Consider the following 25,893-nt stretch of genomic DNA (forward strand, 5'->3'; position numbering starts at 1 on the left):
GATTTTCCCCAGTTGTAACACTAAATTATCTCCCTTTGAATCGTTTTCGTAATTGCATCCCTCTCCTTGTGCATAGACATGTTGATAGTGTAATTGTGAATAAATACTAATACGCTAGTCATTAACATGTGTTTGAATATATCCAAGTACAAGAAGAGCATGTACGTTAGAGAAAAAAAATTAATTGAGACACTTGCAGCACCAAATTACTTGTGTTTGTCGTCATTTTCACTGTTTAACATATGTTTTACTGTGTCCACAGTGCTCCGGAATGGAACAAAATCAATCGATCAGAATGGCACAAAATTGGTTTGAAGTTTGAGCAAGAAGGGGAATTTTGGTAAGGAATTTTATTATTATTAATTTTGAAGAACGTTATTTTATCAAAATCAAACATGTTTCTTGCTAATTATTGTAATAAATATTTCTTTTCCAGGATGAATTTTGACGATTTTGTGATTAACTTTACAAATGTTGACGTATGTCATTTTGTGAACACGGCCATATTCAGCATTAAGAAAACCTGGAATGAATCTGTGTTTCACGGAGAGTGGACAGTATCGGGAAGGAATGGTGGAAATGACTACAACGGCCCAACATTTCTTAGTAACCCACAGGTAAACAATAATCAACCAACGGTACACTATACTTCCTTAGAAACCATAGGGTAATCTACGCTTCCCTAGCAACCAATAGTAATCTACGCTTCCCTAGCAACCCATAGGTAATCTACGCTTCCCTAGCTACCCATAGGTAATCTACACTTACCTAGCAACCCATAGGTAATCTACGCTTCCCTAGCAACCCATAGGTAGTCTACGTTTCCCTAGCAACCCATAGGTAATCTACGCTTCCCTAGCAACCCATAGGTAAACTACACTTCCCTAGCAACCCATAGGTAAACTACACTACCCTAGCAACCCATAGGTAATCTACACTTCCCTAGCAACCCATAGGTAAACTACACTTCCCTAGCAACCCATAGGTAGACTACACTTCCCTAGCAACCCATAGGTAAAGTTTCACTTCCCTAGCAATCCATAGGTAAGCTACAATTCCTAAGTAACGCATATGTTATCATCTATACTGGCTAAGGAATCCATAGGCTACCATCTATATTTCTTTTGAAAGCCACAGGTAAGCTACACTTCCATAATAACATACTGGTGGATTACACTTCCATAATAACATACAGGTGGATTACACTTCCTTAGAAATCCACATTTACCACCTTTGGTTTCGCTATTCCATTTTTCCGTTGAAAAAATGAACAAGTAATCTTTAAAATAGCAACTATCAAAATGGCAGCTTGTTTGATTTCGTACAATGTTTCTATATCAAAGCGACTCGGGAATTGTACCCTTATAAAGGGAACACATATATATATGCCATAACCATGATTTTTTTATACGCACTGAATAATTCCTGAAGCAAGCATAATGTACTTCTTGTCCCGATCAATTTAATGTAGCTTAATTTCATGGCTACTTATTTACAGCGAATATTTATTAACAACATATAATTCATGTTTACCTTATGATGTGTTTACAGTACGTGTTTGATGTTGCTGGAATCAACGACAATGTAATGTTCTCACTGGAGCAACAAGACATCGTCCAAGGGCAAGAGTTCGGCCGCAAACTCAACAAAATCGGCTTCCAGCTGATGAAGGTAAGCTGTATTTGTTTCTTGTTTCATTCATCGTTCAGCACATTTTAATTACCAACCTTGCGACCTTGCTTATCTGTCATGTCATACTTAGTTTTTTTATCCATAAGTCAGGATCTTCATATTAATTCTTGGTCACTATGATCTTTCCAATTACCTCTTGGTCACCATGATCTTTCATATGACCTCTTGTTCACCATGATCTTTCCTATGACCTCTGAATCACTGTAATCTTTCCAATGACCTATGGGTCACTATGATCATTCCAATGACCTCTGTATCACTGTGATCTTTCATATGACCTCTGGGTCACTAAGATCTTTAATATGACCTCTGGGTCACTTTGATCTTTCCAATGACCTCTGTATCACTGTGATATTTCATATGACCTCTGGGTCACTTTGATCTTTCCAATGACCTCTGTATCACTGTGATCTTTCATATGACCTCTGGGTCACTTTGATCTTTCCAATGACCTCTGTATCACTGTGATCTTTCATATGACCTCTGGGTCACTAAGATCTTTAATATGACCTCTGTATCACTGTGATCTTTCATATGACCTCTGGGTCACTTTGATCTTTCTAATGACCTCTGTATCACTGTGATCTTTCATATGACCTCTGGGTAACTATCATCTTTCCAATTACCTCTGGGTCACTATGATCTTGTTATCATATCGGAATCATTCACGATTACTGTTCGTAACCCGTGTCTATGTTAGTTAGTACTGATAGGAAACCAAGTTTATAATACTGTAAGGTGTGTTGAACAGTATGGTTCAGAAAGGAAAAATGTCTTGATATAAAGGAAAAGGACTTGTAATTATGTGGTATTACTCATTTCAAAATCATTTTAATAGTTTAAATTTGGAAAATCTGTGTTGTTTGTTTCAAACATTTTATTGTTGAAATGGTCCTTTTTAACAGTATTTCTTCAAATAGAACATTGATTATGACTTGCGAAACTTGCAACATCAGATTTAGGAACGATATGCAAAAATACAAAAGGTAATGTTAGAATAGATCGCAATGCCCGAAAATCACTAAAATTTGATCAACACAAAACAATTGTTTTTACAGGTGGAAGAAAACCGAAAATTCCGAGTTCATATACCGGGAGAGAAAATGTACTGTTCGGAATACCTCGCCGATCGTAGTATATACGGTATAGTGAGGTTAAAGAAAGGTCGATATGTTGTTTTACCTACGACGACGGACTCTAGAGAGTTGGGCCCATACATGCTGCGGATGTACACGGGAAGTAAGGCCACTGCGAGGTAGGTTATCTCCCCTTGGTGTATAAATCTTTCACTTCACATTACTAAGTATACTGTTGATGACGCATTAGATATATTTTCAGATGATCTGAAGCTAGCTTATAAACCTTTTTTTATTAGAAGCACTAAAACGAAATGAGTGCAGATGTATTCCATTTGTTACTTAATGTACCATTCTTGTATAGAATATTTATTATGTAGAAAATTGCTTTGAAAAAAAACCCATTGCCTTTCAAAGCTTGCTGCATTTCACGAACAATTTCCTGATAAGCATGCATGTGAAATCTACCTTACTGCTACGTAAAAAACCTTGTGACAAAATTTCACTATAATATCTGTATCATATCTAAATAACAACCTCGATTTTTTAAAGAAAAAAATGATGAATGACGTCTGATTTAAAATACGTCACGTCGGTATTTAATAATTTAATAATTCTGTCTGGAAACAGCAGTTTTCCATAAAAAACAAAATTTAAAGTGCATGATGAAAACGAAACAAGTGCATTTCATTTGATATCAATATTAAAATATATATGATACGATATCATGTGATATATGATATGATATGATATGATATGATATGATATGCAGCATACAACATTAACACAAATCTAGATAAAATATGCATAATACAGTCTTCCCTGTGTGTCCTATCGTTAATCATAACGTCACATTTCTTTAACTGCATACGTATAGTGGAAAGTTCTCCTCACCCAGGTAAGTGTACTGATAACACATTACTATGAAAGGTTACAGAGATGTACTTTGAAGTGTGGTAGACAGAAATGATCAAGTATATGGCGAGCAAGGGAAATCAATTATGCGTATTTGAAGTGTCTGTTCTATATTTTCCATGGTATAATTAGTTTGTACCGTAAACGATTCTAATGATTTCAGGCAAATTATTCAATACTTGTAATAATTGACATGTATGTCCCTAATTAGTCTGTACAGAGATATCATCGTTCGACTATGTTATCAATCGACCTATCACACTATTTCCCTTCGTGCTAGTTTGTTTTATTATTCTGATGAGTCAACGAACTTTTTTTTTCTGTGAGCATTCTCCAGAGCAAAATCCCTTATCAACTTCGACTTTTAAAAAAAACGTTACTAGGCATATCTTTAAGAGACATTTTGATATTTCCTTTTCTCAAATCACAGATACGTCTTTTATAAGCCTGTTTGACCATGACTCCAATCGTATAACAACATTGGAAGCTTTGTCGAAATTTTAGTTTAAAGGAACCTCGACCTTTGTGTCAGTAACACGCGGAGATATCGGTGTTTCTTTTATTTCACGGAACTTTCCATAAACATTATAATGCTTTCCTATTGAAATATAAAAAAAATATTCTTAAATTAGGGAATATTGATGAAACTGGGACAAGAACAGTACTTAAGTGTGTGTAATAATGAGTCATTAGAGCCGTTCCCGAAAAGTTAAAAATGCTTATATTTTCTCTGTTCCGAAATAGAGAGCTGGAAAAGGAGTGTCCTTCCACAGGCTGTCCGTGTACGGCTAACCATAAAGTAGTCACAACCATACATGTGACTGGGGCAGAAGGATTGGAACTCCCCGCAGGTTCAAAGGTCAAAAGTAAGTATGATAAGAATGCTTGATTGCACTGGTGTTAGGATATATAGCTGGCAATCAAATGTTAATTCAATGTTAATCTGGTTATTACAGATTATCAGACACAAATATTAATATCCATTTATTATAAGTACCGTGTTTCAGCTATATGCAGTAACACTATCTCATCTATAGCTGTTTCGTCCTTCTATGACTCGTCAGTGATATTAGGGACATCACACTGTTGTTTCGCCCTTCTAGGACTCAACAGTGATGTAAGGGCCAAAAATCTTGAGATCTAGAAGGAACATTACGAAAATATTATTCTATATTTGAACAAAAGAAAGTGCAAAAACATCAACGTCGACTAATGTTAAATGATGCATGATTTAAGGAATCACGCAGAGATGTAAATATAGAAGCTTAAAAGTTACACAGCTAGCAAGAACATTAATTAAGTGATATTACAATCGAGGAAGGCATTGATGATTGAGTTGCAGGATTTTGTTCATCACCAGGACTTGATGTATTAATGTTAACATTATTAAAGACTTTTGTTAAATCTAAACTCTATTTTTTTGTATTTCAGCAATCGACGCATTCGTCATTATCAGATGTGAAGGCGAGAAGGTGATATCACAGACCTGTCCCAACAGTGCCAAACCAGACTGGGAAATCAAGGCCACGTTCTATAGGAAAAAACCCGAGGTTCCTATTCTAGTGGAGGTAAGATATACTCGTGACGTTAATAAGCCATTCGGAACATTAATTGGAGAATGGTTTTCTGTCTGATGAACAGTTTTGTTCCATGTCTGATTAATAGAATTGTTTACCATTAGAATATGAAAATAATGTGATCGGGAGTTGGGGAGGGGTTTTATTTATGTTTTTTGGCAGCACAAAAGAATAAAACTGTTATCAGGATGGTTGCAATTTCCTCTATCTACCGAGAAGAGTAAGATTAATTTGCTTTGAATTGCACAACAAGATACCCATAACCTCAACTATAAGGCGATGACATTTTAATTCATTTCACTTCGTCGGTACTCTCATGCATTCAAAGTTCACCTAACCTCATTGGAAACTGTTGCTTCTATGACGCAAATGAATCGTAGACATAAATAATTCATTGACTTACCGTTCTGCTTGTGTGGGCTTGCGACACGTTTATCCTTCTTTACAGTAAGTGTAATGTAAAATGTATGGTTACTCAAAACATTTATAACACTTGGCGACAGAATCACGTGAGTGAATTGTTACGTTCAAAGGTGAAACTTAATATTTGAACGAGTTACCTCCCCATTATGACTATAAACATACTTATAAACAGCATATGGAGACATATACTAGTCTCATGTCCTATCCTCTTTATTTTAAAATTGTGAGAAATGAGAATGAACATTTATATTATGATACAGTTGTTCGAGGTTAATCGACAATAATTTTAGGGTAATGCTACACATTAATGTCCAAACGTAATCTGAATCATCAGATATAAAATTCAAAATTACGTCATGAAATTATGTTTGGTTCAAAGCACCTGTATATCAGGCCTGGAATATGATATAATGTTCAATTAGCGTAGAAACCTTTCCATCATTTTTTTTAACTAACTCTTCATTCGAAAATCTTGAATGACTGCAGATGTTAAAGTTTCTCTTCAAAATATTTTTCCAATGCTCGTCACGAAGTTGAAGTCACTCACGAGACCCTTTTTATTTCATAACGAGCAGGTTTGACCGTTTGGACTACGTTGAACGAAAAACGGCCATGTTTGTTTTTCATCTGAAACATGCATGTGGTTCGTTTACTTCTAGGTATGGAACGACAACGTGCTTATAGACGACTGTTTGGGAGAGGCCAATGTGTCGGAGGAGGGGTCAGAGGAGGGCGGGACAATGACGGTTGATATTATGGGCAGAAAGAAAGAAAAGGAGATCCACAAAGGCAAACTTCACATATTTCTTCGTTCTAGTCACGACTTACAGTATTTGTGAGGACCGTAGGCCTTCCGGCATGTTTACATGTACTTGTATCATATGTGTGTTGGGGGTGGGGGTGGGGGTGCTATCATGTTCTACGGTTTTCAGTTGTTTTGAGAATACTCCTGATTTGCATTAATAATGTGATAGGCGGCATTTTTCATTTGGTTTATAATTAGTATGTAAGTAGAACTAATGTATTTGTCAAATGGGGTATCAATTATTTTCTACATTCAGAAAACAATAAATGAACATGTTTAAATGTTTTAGTTTTAGCCTAATACAGAATATAACAATTTCATATATATAATATATATCTATACATATATGGTAAATTGTTGTTAAACATCTGAAAAAGAAATGAAAGTGCTTATGTTTTACAACTTACCGGGTTTCCAGTCTTATAACGTTTTCTATATCTCTCTCTATATATATATATATTGGGAAGGATTATGGTGTTTTTTCTATACATGATCTTCATGATATTTCGATAAAGCATGACATACGTCCTTAACTTAATTGTCTGTTTCGCTGTCAGCATTTGTTTTATCCTGACTCGAAACTTGAATTTAAATGTAGTTTACGTAAAGAATGTCAGTGTAGTCCGATCCGTGATGGAAAGAACAAAAGTAAATTACATGATGGAAATCAAATTATGTTTACTTTGATACAGTTTCTCAAAACGTGCTCAATTCATATTAAATTAATCGATATTTTGCAGGCAATATTATAAGACCACATTTCAAGATAGAAAAGGAGATATATTTTTTTTCATTTTTTTTTATAAAGTGCTATATGTTTACATTGTTATGCCAAATTTGTGTTTATTGATTATTTCAAACTTACATATATGGAAATTGAATTTTTTATATATTGTATATACATATATATCATGCAATTACCGTTATGATATGCTGTAGTATACATCCCGATAGGCTTACACTCGATCTATTTATAGAAAGTTATCCATTGTCGACTTACCTCTATTTTCTCATTGTGTGTCAGTTGAACTGATCTTGATTTTTTAATGTCTATTCCGTCCATCTTTGATGTTTATTGCTATTTTTACATATTTTATATTTACAGTTGACCCCCTTATCTCGAGATCAATAGGGTCATGAGTAAACCAATAATATTCTATATAGAATATTTACTTTAGGAACTGAATTTTTACTTCGAATTATCCGAGTTATCAGTGTGTCCAGATAACGCACTTTGACTGTATATCGTATTTTTTATTGCTTCCGACAAATGTCAAGTGTCCACAGTGATGCAATAAATTTCATATACATTGAACTGAAAACTCCAGAGCATTTCATATAAAGCCATATTATAATGGCCTAGGTCTCCACTATAAGCTGTTTCTGTGATACCACGTGATATATTGTTTGTAAATATCAATTACTCACCATTACATATTTATAGTGTTGTATTTCATCCGGTTTTAATGTAAATATTATTTCTATTATTGCTGTATTTTGTATACACGAGTGTATATATTATATGGCGTTTACTTTTCAAGACTTATTTATCGTTTAGAAAACGTATTCAATTAAGTTTTGAAGTACACGTCAATAATGTTTATTAAGATAGACACCATGCACGCTTTTAAGTGCTGTTTTTAACATGCTGAATTTAAACCATACGACTTTATTCAGATCGGTGTACATATGACAATAAATTGTCTAACAATGTACATTTCCTTGGCCGTGTCTGAGGAGTACTTAATCAGTCTCCTTGGTAACGGTGTTGTACTGAATTGGAATGAAGAAGTTGCTTTCGGATCATGTCCATAACTAACTGTCAAGCCTTAATTTTTAAAAAAAAATCTTGTTCATACAATATAACCGATCCTGTGACATCAGATCACAATTTTTAATCTAATTGAAACAATGGGACAAATTTTACTTGGTTTACATATACATTGAGTTGTAACTTTGCATATCACTAATTACCTCAATGACTCGCACAACTAAATATTTTACTCTATGTTAGAACTAGTTACTCCATCCCCTAAATCGCTCTTTTAAAGTTCAAATGATGTGAAATATATATCAAATTAAAGTTTGAAGTATCTGTTACCTGAGAAATATGTTATCGTAAAGGTTTAATGGCATTTGGGTTCATGGGTACTCGTAAACAGTGACACTGATGTTTACCGTAGACAGGGGAACGCCCACCTGTTGAATTCTCGCCCAGTTGATTGGTTGATTTAGTTGTGTGAGTCCTCTACGTAGAGTTATTTTCGTCTTATATTTAGTCTCTACTAATGCTCAATGTGTTATTTTAAAATGCGATATTGATGATTAAAAGCGAATTTTTGTTAATGTTTTCGTTTTGATGTTTACCTGATATAAACTTTGGTCATGTCTTAAGATTGGATATCGAAATATTTCCTATCTTATAAATATATATCAGAGCCCAAGTTCACACCTATGTTGTGAGCTTAATACAATGTACTGCCACAATAGGAATTAATTAGGCTCTGTCTGGAACCCAGAGCGGTTTATGTATATATCTCGAAATTATACTTACATACAATGTTCTTGCAGTCATTTCTGATAAAGAGGTTGGTTTGTACTTAGAGAAATAAAGCAATATACACTTCAAACACATTATATGTTTTAATGATAAGAATGTTGTTTTTGTCTAACATCACAGAAACAAATACTGTCTCATTAAGTATCTTATGTCTGTTCTTTTTTTCCTTTTATACGTGTGAACAACGTTTACTAGTGACTGTGATAAGAACTTATTAGATGTTGATTTATTTCCAGGACGTATGTCTCATGACATTAGATATATATTATTCAAAAACACTTCCATAAATACAATTAGGCAGATATTTTGAAAAGTATAAACATCTGTGGAAGTGAAATGTATTATACTGTCTGTTTTCAAATCCTTCCTTGAAGATAATTCTTATATTTGCATAATAAAACATCTTAAACCACCTGGAAGTTTATTTTGATTTATGATTGTAATTGTACTTATTGTGAAAGCAATAGAAACTCTTCCTCATTCTGTTGCGATAACGTTCCACATATGATTCACATTAAGTACTGAGGTACTGCTGCAGTCAACAATGACATTCAGTAAATGACAATAATAACAACGATATAGGCAAGGATATATCACGTCATAGCCATATTTTCTCATGTAATCAAATCACACACTCGAACGGAAAGATATATGACCACGACCAAATCAAACACAATCGGCAATATATCACTGCGCGTCCAAATCAAACACAACCGGCAATATATCACTGCGCGGCCAAATCACGCACATTCGGCTGTATGTCACTCCATGACCGACTCGCACACAATCGGCAGTATGCCACTCAACGGCAACTTGCACACAATGGTTAAAGCACTCACCCGAAAGATGTCACAACATGACAAAATCAAGACAAAATCGGGAAGATTTCACTCTATGGCCAAAAACGTTATCACGACAATCACATCGAAGGAAAATGTCGCCTCTTAAGAGAAACAACAATATATAAATTTACTTCTCGAGGCGCCTGACTATAGTCAATTCAACAAATCGTTGTTCCTAAAGCCGGTTTTTTTTTCACGTGAATCCAAAATCACAAAAGGAATATATTCAAGTTTATTGCTTCCTCATATAGCACATATCACTTCCTGGATTTGACAGGTATCAAACGACAGTTACATTCATGTCGAAACACTGAACCACAAATAAATACGTGTTATTTCCGTTTTGCTTCGCTATATAGATGCTTGGTATTATCATAGATATTGAATCCTGGGACTTACTTCACCCTTCACATTTAGGTGAACGGGTTCGTCAGGTAAATTGTCGAACTTGGCATTCCACTCGGTTAATAATGAGCCAGATTTGTTATGCATGACTGGTTGCCCATTCGCGTTCCATTTCATGGTCAGACCGGCATTTCCAGGAAGATTAGGATAAACAGATCTCTCTTTGAATTTCCATGCGTGGTATATATGCCATATGGACCACATATCGTCCATGGTTCCCTGTTTGATGCTTTGTTTATACCATTTAGTGGGAAGTATACCGGGGACTATAGGCTGAAAGGAAGGTACTTTTGTAGTACGTTCGTACCAATGTATATATTGTATCCAGTTTTCTTGACTTGGAGAAAAGCCCCAAGTACCAAGAATTGGATACAGGAAGACAACATTTTCGTCTGGAGCCCGAAGTGACCCGGATGTGCCGCCATGTTTGATACTGTGACCCTGAAGGGCGAATCCGTTTATATATGGTACTGAGTCGTATTTCGCGTGAGCATTTTTCAACCATTTGTAGAAATATTTCGACACTGTTAAATCGTCCTGCAAAATCACAGCAATTTCGTCGTTTTTTGGTGACGGAACCCAGGTTTTCATCCATTGGCCGGCACTTCCGGTGTGCCTAGTCTGGTTATAGATATTTACCTCACCATGTTTGAACAAAAACTGTTTTCACCTTTTTGTATGTTTCCTCGTGAATGACACCAGATTTGGATCGATCTATCCAGACATCAATAGCTACCTTGTCACCTAAATAATTAGCGTTGTTTAAAGATGTCAACAACCTTTCAACAGAGCTAGCACGGTCAAAAGTAATTACGATCACGCGAAGATCAAGGTCAAATGGCGTGTTCCATGGCATCTCATCAAACTTTACAGGTTTTAAATATTCCATGAATTTTTCGATTTCTTGTCGTTTCTTGTCATCGAATACAAAAGTAAGATTTTTGTTGACATTTTTACCACGCCCTTTGTTGATAATTTCGGTTTGTTGTGGCTGGAAATAGAACAAAATAAATCAGTAAAGTATACTTATCTTGAAGGAAAAGTGATTAAAATGAAGATAAAATTGTGAGTATACTGTAGTACCCTATTCCCGCGGTATTTCACGAAAAGCGACTGGTGTTGTTATCGTTCTTGTAAGGATTTTATTAATCTGAAAAACAGTATGATTAATGTATTATTTTGTTTTCACATTGTTAGTCATTATTTTTTTTTGTTGTTGTTGGGGTTTTTTTACGAATACATAAATGTATGAAATTTGCATCAAATCCTGAAATGTCGAAAATAAGATTTAAAGGTTTAACATGTTGAACTATCGTACTCTGAACGTTAGGGGTATGGATAGGAGCGGAATGGTAATACTTACCTTGAGTTAATTGTTTAATGTTTAAGGCACCAAGTTGCATTTTATACATTGCGGTTTTATCAATTTCCGTAACTTAAGGAAATTCCTTAATTTAAAATTGTCCACAGAAAAGCATTATTGAACGTGGGGAAACTGTAGCAGGAGAAATGGTCTTCAATGTTTTCCTATAGAAAATTGACTGGGGCCTACATGTATCACAATAGTGAGGAATATTTAGTGTGTTGTATTATCCAATAACACACGGTTTGAAGTAACGATCTAGAACAGTTATATTGAGGACTCGGATTTGTTACTTGGCGTATACACATCAACTCATTCGCACCTATCTACTGTCGTAAACCTCATTCGATCAAATCAAACAGAGAATCGTTTCGTTTGTGTCGAGGAGGCAGCGAAATACTTATTACATAGTGGGCAAGACAAACTGATCTAAATATTTAGATTAGGATATCACTTGGCGCCAAACCAATTATCGTCAATGATTTTAGGGAAGACACCTTGAGGCCTGAGATAATAGCGCTGCTTTTCTTTACGAGTGGTTAAGGTGTCCCGACACTTTATAACTAGCCCTCCACCTCTGTTTGTCTTTTTAATGTCCATTGAAGGATCAGAATATTTTTCTTTTGTAAAAAGATGTACAAAGGAATAATAAAATTTGGTTTGTTTGGTTCGCATTGTCGAATGTCCTATCATTAACTATTGTCATTTAAGGCATTCCTCTGTGTACGACATGCATGTGGTGAGTACGTTGAATTTGGGAGGCTGCGGTATGTTCTTGTTTGTAACCTTGTGGTTTGTATCTTCTGACGCAAACTTTATAGTGTTACCTCACTGAATCATACTGCCTAAGACACCAAGCAGGACAACCCATCCGTTCCTATTATACTGACAACATGTGAACCAGTCGTCCCACTCCCAAAATACTGAGTGTTACGTAGGAGTAGCAACTACCATTTATAGACTATGATGTATCATCGCCAGGGGCACAACCCAAAGCCCTTTTTACAAGGATGAACACTAAACTATAGGCCAACGCAAGGCTGGGTAAAGGAGACATCAGGAAGACGATACAAGATCCCAAATTTAGTCGCCTCTTACGATCATACCATGGGGCAGCAGCTACAATTCATTAGAACGAAGTACACACATAAACACTGCTGATTTGTATTTCAATTTCATATTAGATAAGTATATACTGAACATCGAACATAGGACTGCACCATACAACTACATTCTGTATGTGTTTTCACTTTATAGGACTGTCAGAGATGCTTGGGCCAAAAGAATTATTATCCAATAGGTATGTTAGGAAAATCAAAATGAATAAAACATTTGCAAAAATCTAAGAAGGAAGCAACTCTTAACTGGAGCAACAATTCGCACGATGTAAGCGTATCAAACGCTCATCATTGATATCTTACATTAAAACGTACCCTGGGAAGTTATTAGTAAGTAAAACCTTCACATTTGGAAACATTTCTTATTATTAAGCGGTTAACCGTTAGAAACCCCGTTTGTCAACTGGAAACTGTATTTACTACATATTTGTGTCACGCGTCAGCTCTCCTATCTCAGAAGTGTCCACATTGCGTGTGTTGGTGGCATTAGTATTGCGATATCATCGACTGGATTACCTGCCGTAGTTTTTCTACTCTCCGCTAGGCTTCGCTTCGAAATACATTCGTATTAATGAGCGCAGCCTAGCGGAGAGAAATGGTACTAAGGCAGGTAATCCAATCTATGCGATATCAGTGTAACAATACCGAGAAGAAGACGACATGAATATTTAATTGTTTTGATAAAGGGGTCTAACGTCCACGCACCACCCAGGGTCATATTAGGACGGTTGTCAAAGAGACACAAAACAAAGGAACTGACGACATCAAGAAAAGATTTACGAACCCAAGTGTTACCATGGGGACAGAAGATCCTTTTAGATCTCTTTAATGTCCCCTAAAGAGAAAACACGATTACTACGATGAACATGCAGTGTGAAACAATAGGCCCTACAGAAGGTATAACAGAAACTACTATTGTACACATGCGTTCTTATTGCAATATTCATCTGAAAACATCCAATTTTAGTTATTCTTTCAAATTATGAGCATGTTTACTACTTGATAGTCATACACAATTATAGCAAACTGGGAACTGCTTTCATGTTTTAATTATTGGTTACCTCCCTTTTCTTCTCACTTTCATTAGACAAGCAATTTCACCATATACATCATTCACAAAGGATACATAGCAGATCAATAACGTTTTTCAATAGCATATTATTACAACTATTTAGCCAGAACAAATATTCTCCAAATTCATTAAAAATTTAGTATGAAGTCCATATGTTATCAACGATTTGTCGCGAAGGTTTTGTTTCGATTTCGGTTCCGCAGTGTGGTTCGGTAACACTGCTTTGATGATGTTTCCAAGTCCTTTCATTGGTCTGAATCAATTAAACATCAATTTTACCACATTGTGTATTCAATCAGAAGTTTAGAATTCCATGCGCGGCCCATGTCAATCAGTTAATTGTACAATATTTACGTCCGGTAAACATTGCTACTATATTTAATAAAAGTTCATTATTCGACGAAAATATACGATCCTTCAGTCATTAAGAAGGAGAGAGGAACAAACAACATAGTTTGGTTTAAGGACGGTCTCACATGTGTGTGTTTGTTTTAGTTTCTATTGTTTAACGTCCTACCAACACTAAGGTCATTTAAGGACGGTCTCACATGTGTGTGTTTGTTTTAGTTTCTATTGTTTAACGTCCTACCAACACTAAGGTCATTTAAGGACGATCTCTCATGCGTGTGTTTGTTTTAGTTTCTATTGTTTAACGTCCTACCAACACTAAGGTCATTTAAGGACGGTCTCTCATGTGTGTGTTTGTTTTAGTTTCTTTTGTTTAACGTCCTACCAACACTAAGGTCATTTAAGGACGGTCTCTCACGTGTGTGTTTGTTTTAGTTTCTATTGTTTAACGTCCTACCAACAACTTATCTAAGGACGGCCTCCCCTGTGTCATTTGTTTGTTTGTTGTTGTTGTTGTTGTTGTTGTTTTTTGGTTTTTTTTGTAATGTTTAACGTCCTACCAACAGCTAATAGTGTTTAAGGACAGCCTTCCCTGTGTGTATTTGTTTAAGTGTGTAATTTTTAACGTCTTATCAACAGCTAATCTCATTTAAGGACGACCTCCGCTGTGTGGGTATGGTTTGGTTTATATAGTTTAACGTCCTATCAACAACTAAAGTTGCTTGATTTGGTTAGTATTCTTTAACGTCCTATCAACAACTAAGGTCATATAAGGACGGCCTCCCCAGTGTGGATATGGTTTGGTTTGTATTGTTAAACGTCCTACCTACAGCTAATGCTGATTAAGGACAGTCTTCACTGTGTTGTTTGATTTAGTTTGTATTCTTTAACCTTATTTAAGGACGGCTTGTCCTGTGTGGTTTGTTTTGGTTTGTATTGTTTAACGTCCTACCAACAACTAAGGTCATATAAGGACTGCCTCTCCTTTAATAACATACGTACAAGTATTCTTGATAAGCAATGTAGTAGAAAAAAAAACGGAGCAAAAAATATTAACAAAATATATAGAATTGCAAGGAGACGCTTCAAACAGTAAAAGGAGAATACGGCCAGGTGTTCCTAAAGAGTAAGCGTATTCTGCTTCATCGACGGCACCCGCCATACAAATCTAGGTCACGACGACACTCACCATACAAATCTAGGTCACAGCGACACCCGTCATACAAATCTAGGTCAAATAGACGATACCAGCAATACAAATCTAGGTCACAGCGACACCCGTCATACAAATCTAGGTCACAGCGACACCCGTCATACAAATCTAGGTCAAATAGACGATACCAGCAATACAAATCTAGGTCACAGCGACACCCGTCATACAAATCTAGGTCACAGCGACACCCGTCATAAAGGCGGTATGTATTGGGCCGGGGGATGCCGAACAACATATTTTATGACATGTCTCACCTGGAAGATTGATGTGTGGACACCTATCTCAGGTGTTAAATAATCATTTCTGGCTGTTGTTATGACCTGTCAAATCATAAATATTTAAAACAATAATCAATATTTAGAGTACATATGGTTTGGGCGTAAAGTGCAGGTTCTATAGAATGTTTGTATGTCCAGGTCAATGAGGGAGTTTACCTACATGTATGTATCTGAAAACAGCACAGAATGTCGACATTAAAATGAAATATACATCAAAATTGACTAAAACATAGATCTACATGTGGAACCTTGAAAACGTACAAGTAGAATAAGACCAGGTGTTCCGGCAGAGTAAGCGTCTTCTGCTTCATCGGCGACACCCGTCATACAAATATAGGTCACAGCGACACCGACTATACAAATCTAGGTCACCGCGACACCCGTCATACAAATCTAGGTCACAACGACACCCGCCATACAAATCTAGGTCACAGCGACACCCGTCATACAAATCTAGGTCACAACGACACCCGCCATACAAATCTAGGTCACAACGACACCCGTCATACAAATCTAGGTCACAGCGACACCCGTCATACAAATATAGGTCTCAGCAACACCCGTCATACAAATCTAGGTCACAGCGACACCCACTATACAAATCTAGGTAACCGCGACACCCGTCATACAAATCTAGGCCACAACGACACCCGTCATACAAATCTAGGTCACAGCGACACCCGTCATACAAATCTAGGTCACAGCGACACCCGTCATACAAATCTAGGTCACAGCGACACCCGTCATACAAATATAGGTCTCAGCAACACCCGTCATACAAATCTAGGTCACAGCGACACCCGCCATACAAATCTAGGTCACAGCGACACCCGTCATACAAATCTAGGTCACAGCGACACCCGCCATACAAATCTAGGTCACAGCGACACCCGCCATACAGATCGAGAATGTTTTACCTCTATTTGGTCGGGAAATAACATATATTTTTGTTTTAAGCACAAAAGTAAAATAACGTATGGTTGACACTGACCCGAGAGGTTGGTGATGTTCCGTGAGAGTTGAAGATCTTCCAGTCTAGAAAGTGTAAGATAACCAAAACTGCTAAAGCACAACCAGCCGCCCTGGCCTTGATCAGCCTAGCACGTCTCATTACGGACCAAGTATATGCCGAAAGTCTTTAATTGAGAACGGACAACACCGGTCGAGGAGATACCGGAAGTCTTTAAATGAGAATAAAGAACACTGGCCAAGGATGTGCCGAAAGTCTTCAATTGAGGATGATCAACACTGGCCGAGGTTATGCCGAAAGTTTTCAATTGAGAATAAACAACACTGGCCGACAATTGTTGGAAGTCCTATATTGAGGATGATCAACGCTCGCCGAGGTTATGCCGAAAGTCTTTAATTGTGGATGGACAACACGAGTCCTGCAACCTGGTTCAGTTGTTGAAGATCGAGTCTGAAAAATAAAAACAGCATAATTAAAATAACATAGCGGTTACAAATATTGATAATCAGATTACAAAGCAAAACATTTCAAATACATTGGAAATAACAAGGTGAACAGGCAATGAGGCAACAAAGATCAACCTAGAGATCCCGATAATTGGTGGAAAAAACTGGAAACATATTTTGTTAAATAATCATTATAATGTTTGAAACAAGAACAAAAAATGAATACAGTTGACAAAAAACGTAGAAGAGACAAAGTAGATTTTAATGACCATTAAACAGGATCGAAATACCTACTGAGTATCTGTACACTGTATCTATTACAATAGCTATTGTCATTATACAGGCCTTTGTTCCATAACACACTATGTCAATATAACATTCGGATTTGCTTTACTCTTTCATCTGAATTTAAAAAATATATAACAACCATAATTGTATATTGCCATAATTTTCGGTTAAATTTTCCGTTCTTACCTACCGTTTTGCCCCGACCAGTCACCATCGGGTAGACATCTTACGGTGATATAACAGTAAAAGTTAGTCTGTTAGTACAATGTGTCGTTGTTGGAGTTCTCGAGTGTCGAATCAATGGCGTACCTCGATCCCAACAGTACGTTATATCAAACCTGACTGATCAGTCTCCCTACACGCTGCCTGTCCCGCGGATCTCCCAGCAGGGTATCGACTCTACACAGAATGTGTTTTAACACATAAACGGTTCACGTGAAGCGGAAAACAGAATCCGTGCCAAATGACAATTGATTTTAATGACGGTTCGATGAAACATTATCGAGACACTGACTCCTCATTAAGACTAACACTATGACTACTGTGAGTAATGAAGCCCAAACGACATGAAACATAACTATTTTATCCAGTTTAAAAAAAGAAACAGGAAATCTTATTAAGATTGGAAAATATGGTCCAGAGCTCAACTGAATGTCTTTGATGAAGAATGGACGAGACGATCCAAATATAAACGGAATGTCTTCAATAGTGGCCGAGGATATACCGAAAGTCTTTAATTGAGAATGGACAATACGGACAGAGGATATACCGAAAGTCTTTAATTGAGAATGGACAATACGGACAGAGGATATACCGAAAGTCTTTAATTGAGAATGGACAATACGGGCTGAGGATATACCGAAAGTCTTTGATTGAGAATGGACAATACGGACTGAGGATATACCGAAAGTCTTTAATTGAGCATGGACAATACGGACTGAGGATATGCCGAAAGTCTTTAATTGAGAATGGACAATAGGGGTTGAGGATATACCGAAAGTCTTTGATTGAGAATGGACAATACGGACTGAGGATATGCCGAAAGTCTTTAATTGAGAATGGACAATAGGGGTTGAGGATATACCGAAAGTCTTTAATTGAGCATGGACAATACGGACTGAGGATATGCCGAAAGTCTTTAATTGAGAATGGACAATAGGGGTTGAGGATATACCGAAAGTCTTTGATTGAGAATGGACAATACGGACTGAGGATATGCCGAAAGTCTTTAATTGAGAATGGACAATAGGGGTTGAGGATATACCGAAAGTCTTTAATTGAGCATGGACAATGGCAGAGGTATACAAAAAATCTAAAACACGGGCCGGGGATGGACAACAAGGGCCGAACCTATGCCAAAAGTCTTGTTTGAGAATGGTTATTACGGGCCGATGAAAGACAACACGGGCCAAGTATATACCAAAAGTCTTGATAATGGACAACAAGGGTCAGGGATATACCAAACGTAATTAACTGAAAATGGACAACACAGGCCGAAGAACAATACGCAAGATAATACACAGATCGATGATTGTCATCACCTAAATTAGGAGAACTAGGAGGCCACTGCATGACTAGTTAATCATATATATATAGACCACACACAATACCATGTGTCCATTGATAATACATACTAGCTCAGAGGTCTCTGGCATGCACACATTACATGCCGTAAGACTTGGAGGTGTATTGTTTTAAACATTCTTGAAAATTGAAAATTGATTGTTGTTTGGAAATCAGCGTTTGCAAGCGGTTCATATTATTTGCTATGAGTGACTGTTTGCCTGTCTTTTTCATGTAATCATTTGACCCATATTTTTTCAGTATGATGCATTTTTGTGTGATATACAGGCGAGTGGAATAACATAAATAAACAATATTACGAAGAATATTTAATAAATCTTTGACATTGTTGAAACTAAGTGGCAAATTAGTTCATACGAAGTCTGGTAAGCGAACAATATGCTTTCACATATTTAATGCGTAAATCTGAATAAAAAAGGTTGCAAAATTACAAAAACAAAAAAATAACGAAGAAAAATAGTACTACCGCAGACAAATATCGACAGGACGACGTTGGTTTTATTTTTATTAGAAATACAATAATGTCAGTTCCTGATAGAGAGCGTTATAGTAACCGTCCATCCTCATATGATCCTGACTTGCGAGGCCGCAAACTACAAATTCAGATATATTATCTGGGTTCCATTTCCCGCTCCGATAAATAGATTACTGGTTCATTTTACAATCATAAAGCTATGGCACAGCGTTACTGTCATATAATTCAACATTTGTCCTGCAAAACATTTATACAAAATTTATAACTATTCAGCTGTAGTTGTTGTTTTGAATTAGAGATCAATTTTTGTTCACTGTGTGTAACACTGCAGACGGAATTTCATGTATATTTAAAACAAATCGTTTTGATTTAATGGTCGTATGTACTGGTTAAATATGGATGGTTTTATCTAAACACAAAAGGTTCTGTGTTATGAAAATAGACTGGACCATTATCATTTTAAACTCGACTGTTTGTTTGCTTGGTTTATCGCCCTATGAACCGCCAGTGTCATTTTGAGGCGGAGTCTCCTTGTAGTAGTTGGTGACTACATCACTAAACAACATTCGGGAGGCCTGTCGCATGATACCAGAACATTTAGGGTAACATGTCTGGTCAAGATTCAAGATTCTTTTATTTCTCATCCCCCTAATGGTACAGAGATAATATATTAATTTCTCCTTTGTATATAATATTCTGGACATTCTAAAATATAATAAAATTCATCACCAGTTTCCTTTCAGCTGTCTATATTTCCCCACCTGTCAGTTTCAATTGGTAATTTATGATTACATACCCTAAATTTACACATTTCTGCATATTTTACATCTAAAACATCAAGGTATTTTTCAAAACACAGTTCTTCTTAAAACAAATTCGGTAACAAGTAACTTTTGGAGAGTTTTGAACATCAGACTTCCATTTTTGTATTAACTGACCGGTCCGTTTCTCGACCTCCCGGGAAACACAATCCGCCACGGGTAGGGCGCGTCGAATCACACACATCAGATCTCCGACTGAGGTTACGTTGTCAGCGCTCTAACTCCACTGAGATAGCTGGGTGCTAAGGTCTGGTTGTAGAATTTAAGGACCCGAGATTTGCCAATCATCATGCATACCATGCTTACTTGCTAATGAACTGTAAACGTGGCTATTTTACCGTGCGTTTAATTTCGCGAATTCCATATGTAAACTTTGCGTGTTTAGTGTAAAATTCCCACTCGCGTAAATCTTAGATTATATTGTGTAACAAAATTGCGGAATTGACAAAATCACTGGAAAAAAATGTTCTTTCTTCTTTATAAAATACCGTTTTCACAGTCCCATTTTGATTTTGACTCCCATTCTAGATTTCCATATGTGAGTCCGCGAAGGGCGAAACAGCTCTATGACAGATTGGTTCAAAATAAATCCATGGCAAATAGAATGATAAGTGTTGTCGTATAGAACTGTAGAGGGTGTATCGGACACCTCCTAACATATACAGCAGACATCATTCCTGTGTTATCTAACTTCCCTTGACAGAAGGCGACAGAAGGGCCATCCCTAAACGCCAGAGATAGCTCAGAATCATATCCGCTAGCCAAGGCTTCTGATTACGTTATACTCCACGAATCAGAAGCCTTGGCTAGCGAAAATGGCTCAGAATTAGTCGACTTCTAAAATATGATGTGATAGACAGCAGACCTTATTTTGGGTTTAAAATGTCCTCTTATACAGAAGGCGACAGACGCTACCCCGAAACACCACAGACTGCACACGTGATACACAACCTACCTGTTTGTCCTCTAAAACGGAAGGCGACAGCGAAACCACCCCGAAACACCAGAGATAGTCCAAAATTAGTCATCTCTTAAAACAAGTACTTTTAGTATATTGCTCTTTACTCCTGTATGGGTTATACCAACAGAGTACAATTTGTTCCTTGTGCATGGATATGCAAACAGCTCCGAGTCATTAATGTCAAAAATTACAGCAATCTGCGAGGGAATTTGAGAAAATCACAATGGCCCTGAACAAATGTCCCAGCGGCGAAGTCAGGTAGCCCTAAAATAGAAACAATTCAATATTCATATATAGATTTTTATACGATCATACTTACATGTTTTCCTTCCAAATATAACTTAACCTGTGTTTTCTATTCCAGAATCAACTGCTTCGTGTCTAGTTTTTTAATAGTTAAACCAATGTGTCGGAGACATATTTATATTTATTATAAATTATTCATATATAAATGGTAACAGTACTTTTCACATGAACGCGTTGTGAACACCCCAGTATGTCTGTTTGATCTTTATCTATACCTATTCAACATTCAATGCTTTTAACGAGTCGTCTCAACATATACAATTCTGTTTGTAGATCTGTAAAGTGCAGGTGTGTTTACTTGTGAAGATAACAAGTTCAGTATGAAACACATCCGGGCTATTCCGAAAGGATGATAATTCCGTACAATCGGGAACCATCGGCATTTTCGGAAACGAGAAAATAATTGTCTCGTTTACGGAAAGTGCCGACGGTTCCCGATTGAATTCCGTAGTGAGGACCCAGCCTCAATCGCAACATCTCGGGGAAATTTCCGGCAACACTCGGAAATATATTTCCGAGTGTTGCCGGAAATTTCCCCGATATGTTGCGATTGGACCCAATCGGATAACCTCGGGCCTTTCCGGCAAGCTCGGAAAAGCACTGAATTATTGAAAAGAATACCCGAGGAGTTCCGATTGAGCCTTTGTAATGTCATGCCATGGAGTTGTATTTATTCTCACTAATACATATATTGGAGTTTCAAATACGCTGTATCCTCTAGTATTTAAAGGATAGACCACACAAGTTAGGATTTCATAACATGTTTTTTGTTTTTGTTTTGTTTTTTGTTATTGCTTTTTTTGTTCTCTCTTTTTTTATAAAAAGATGCAAAAATATTTACTTATGTTCTTAAGGAAATCCTCCTTTTCTCCTTGTTAAATCTGTGGAAATTCTACAAACGTTCCCGTGGCCCTGATTGCGTCCTAAAAGCGAATTATTTGTGTAAGTTATAAAATCGACAGTAAATAAGCTTCCGAAGCAATGTAATTGTGATCGCAGTAGTGATTATAAGTGAACAGCGTACATACTTATGTGTATTTTTCCAAATACTTGGAATGAAATGTAAGATCTTTATTCCAGACCACACGATGAGCTATATTAGGTCGATCTAATTTTATATTGACCAGGGTATTCCCACCAATTTGTTCGTCCAAACTGTCCATGTGAAGGATATTTTGATGCTGAGAACAGTTCTAAAGGTCAATCATAATAGTTCTTAAACAGGACAAGAACATATAATACTACATGTAATACATTGTTTATATAATACTACATGTAATACATTGTTTATATAATACTACATGTAATACATTGTTTATATAATACTACATGTAATACATTGTTTATATAATACTACATGTAATACATTGTACATATAATACTACATGTAATACATTGTTTATATAATACTACATGTAATACATTGTTTATATAATACTACATGTAATACATTGTACATATAATACTACATGTAATACATTGTTTATATAATACTACATGTAATACATTGTTTATATAATACTACATGTAATACATTGTTTATATAATACTACATGTAATACATTGTTTATATAATACTACATGTAATACATTGTTTATATAATACTACATGTAATACATTGTACATGTAATACTGCATGTAATACATTGTACATATAATACAACATGTAATACATTGTACACATAATACATGTAATAAATTGTACATATAATACATGTAATAGATTGTACATATAACACTTCATGTAATACATTGTACATATAATACTACATGTAATACATTGTACATATAATACTACATGTAATACATTGTACATATAATACATGTAATAAATTGTACATATAATACATGTAATAAATTGTACATATAATACTTCATGTAATACATTGTACATGTAATACTGCATGTAATACATTGTACATATAATACTACATGTAATACATTGTACATATAATACTACATGTAATACATTGTACATATAATACTTCATGTAATACATTGTACATATAATACTACATGTAATACATTGTACATATAATACATGTAATACATTGTACATATAATACTACATGTAATACATTGTACATATAATACTTCATGTAATACATTGTACATATAATACTACATGTAATACATTGTACATATAATACTACATGTAATACATTGTACATATAATACTACATGTGATACATTGTACATATAATACTACATGTAATACATTGTACATATAATACTACATGTGATACATTGTACATATAATACTACATGTAATACATTGTACATATAATACATGTAATACATTGTACATATAATACTTCATGTAATACATTGTACATATTATTCTACATGTAATACATTATACATATAATACTTCATGAAATACATTGTACATATAATACATGTAATACATTGTACATATAATACTTCATGTAATACATTGTACATATTATTCTACATGTAATACATTATACATATAATACTTCATGTAATACATTGTACATATTATACTACATGTAATATATTGTACATATAATACTACATGTAATATATTGTACATATAATAATACATGTAATACATTGTACATATTAGTCTACATGTAATACATTGTACATATAATATACATTGTACATATAATACTACATGTAATCTTTGTAATATAATACATGTACTGAATATATTGTACATATTATACTACATGTAATATATTGTATATTTAATTCATGTAGTACATTGTCTTTAATCGTTGTCATTTTGAATAATGTGTTATTTAACTGTAGTACATTTGCTGTCTACCTGAATTCGCCAATATAACTCGGGTATCGTTATCATCCCGACATGACGTTGTAGAAGTCCCCGTACCATTGGTATAGTATTTTATCGGAGTGTGGAACAGACATACATTACAGATATGTATAGTGTGAATTATGTATGACTGGTATAGAGGTCGAGATCACGATTGGAAAATAAATCGATGATAACAACAGTTGTTTTACGTATCTTTATCCATCTATATCTACACACAAAGTTAGTATGGAAAAGACGATTCCATAACAGTGGGAAAGTCTCTCAGGCAGACAGACATTGTCTATAGTCGGTCAGACGAAACCTAGCAATGGGTGGAGTTATGTAGGTGGTAAGTCTGTAACAAACTAAGGTTTGTACAGAACACTGACTATAGTCGGTAAGACGAAACCTAACAATAGACATTCGTCAAGTTCCTATTTTGATGTTAGTTCTGAAGGCTAAACTTACGCGGAAACGCCATACGCGTAGCCACACCCGATTTCTCGTAGAAGACAACACCACATGTTTCCAATAGCAAAGTACGTCTGACCAATTCGGTCAAGGCTCGGAATCGAACCTCAAATGATCTAGTACGTGTCCATATTGGTACTGCTGTGCTTTGTGGATGCAATGACCGTAAAAGTATCTATAAAGAGTCTGCCAGTCAAGCAAGCTGTAAAGTATTCTATACTCACTCCGTATATGTAAACGTTATCGCTGATACCGATGTAACAGTCGAATCAGATACCCATGTGTACTTCAAGACTTGTGTGGACTTTCACAAAACCCGACATACAGACATGAAAACGAAACTAGCTCTACCTCGAAAGAAAAGAAACGAGGGCAGATTATGAGCAAAATATGGAACACTTGGAAATTATACGCGGGGAATAAGACCAGGTGTTCCGAATGACAAGCGTCTCCTGCCTTATAGTAGCTGCGATAACGTAGCTCTGGACGACGGACGTACAATCTCTGACAGATGGTCGTCGTCAGATGAGCTAAATGTATGTAGACAGGGTATGAATATTCGTTCTAGCCTTATAGATGACACCCGCCATGCAAAAGGTCAAAGCTGGGTTCAGTCACATTCCGGAAATGAGAACTAGGGTGTACCAATATAACCACTATAGGTTTGTCAGCGAGCATCTAACACGTCCGACTTCATATCGAAATAGAATACAACTCGTGTTAAATTGGCTTTCAGAAAGTGCCGAGTGACTGGAGTATGGTACTTATCTATACGGACCGGCCTTGAAAAGTCTGGTTTGTTTAATTTCGTCAGAAGAAATTATGAAGGGTTCGAGTAGGGTGATCTGGTACTTTTTGTGATATGATGAGGAATATACAGACATTTTCTTTATGAGCTGCTGAATAGGTTCGTGTAACTTCAGAAAATGTTAAAATAACACTTATAACAGCGTTCAGTGTATTACAATATTTCTGTACAAATGATCATAATACATTTACTTTCAAATTTTATTAAGTATTGATGTCATTTTTTTTTAGTTTCATCGGGGTATGAAACAAATTTTATTTGGAAACTGTATGAATCGGCGTAGCGGATTC

General features: G+C 35.9%; 2 protein-coding genes across 4 annotated transcripts in view; one reads left to right on the forward strand and one right to left on the reverse strand.

The window, feature by feature from the left end:
- Positions 1-9,460, forward strand: part of LOC117315508 (calpain-5-like) — a 30,036-nt gene extending 20,576 nt beyond the window's left edge. For 2 of the 3 annotated variants that reach the window (XM_033869730.1, XM_033869728.1), the window contains exons 7-14: positions 263-340; positions 437-617; positions 1,552-1,671; positions 2,751-2,947; positions 3,646-3,666; positions 4,428-4,549; positions 5,115-5,251; positions 6,343-9,460. In XM_033869730.1, coding sequence (XP_033725621.1) covers positions 263-340; positions 437-617; positions 1,552-1,671; positions 2,751-2,947; positions 3,646-3,666; positions 4,428-4,549; positions 5,115-5,251; positions 6,343-6,522 — 1,036 coding nt within the window. In that variant the 3' untranslated portion in view covers positions 6,523-9,460. The remainder of the gene's footprint in view (positions 1-262; positions 341-436; positions 618-1,551; positions 1,672-2,750; positions 2,948-3,645; positions 3,667-4,427; positions 4,550-5,114; positions 5,252-6,342) is intronic. The other variant, XM_033869729.1, reaches the window with a different exon arrangement.
- On the reverse strand, positions 8,333-17,081 carry LOC117315522. Its single transcript, XM_033869753.1, has 2 exons — positions 16,679-17,081; positions 8,333-11,286 (listed from the first exon to the last, which is right to left on the reverse strand). The coding sequence occupies exons 1-2, from the start codon at positions 16,796-16,798 to the stop codon at positions 10,936-10,938; spliced, it is 471 nt and encodes a 156-aa protein (XP_033725644.1). The 5' UTR covers positions 16,799-17,081; the 3' UTR covers positions 8,333-10,935.
- Between the last annotated feature and the right edge of the window lie 8,812 nt (positions 17,082-25,893).

This window comes from Pecten maximus, chromosome 17 (assembly GCF_902652985.1).
Source record: "Pecten maximus chromosome 17, xPecMax1.1, whole genome shotgun sequence".
NCBI classification, from domain to species: Eukaryota; Metazoa; Mollusca; class Bivalvia; order Pectinida; family Pectinidae; genus Pecten; species Pecten maximus.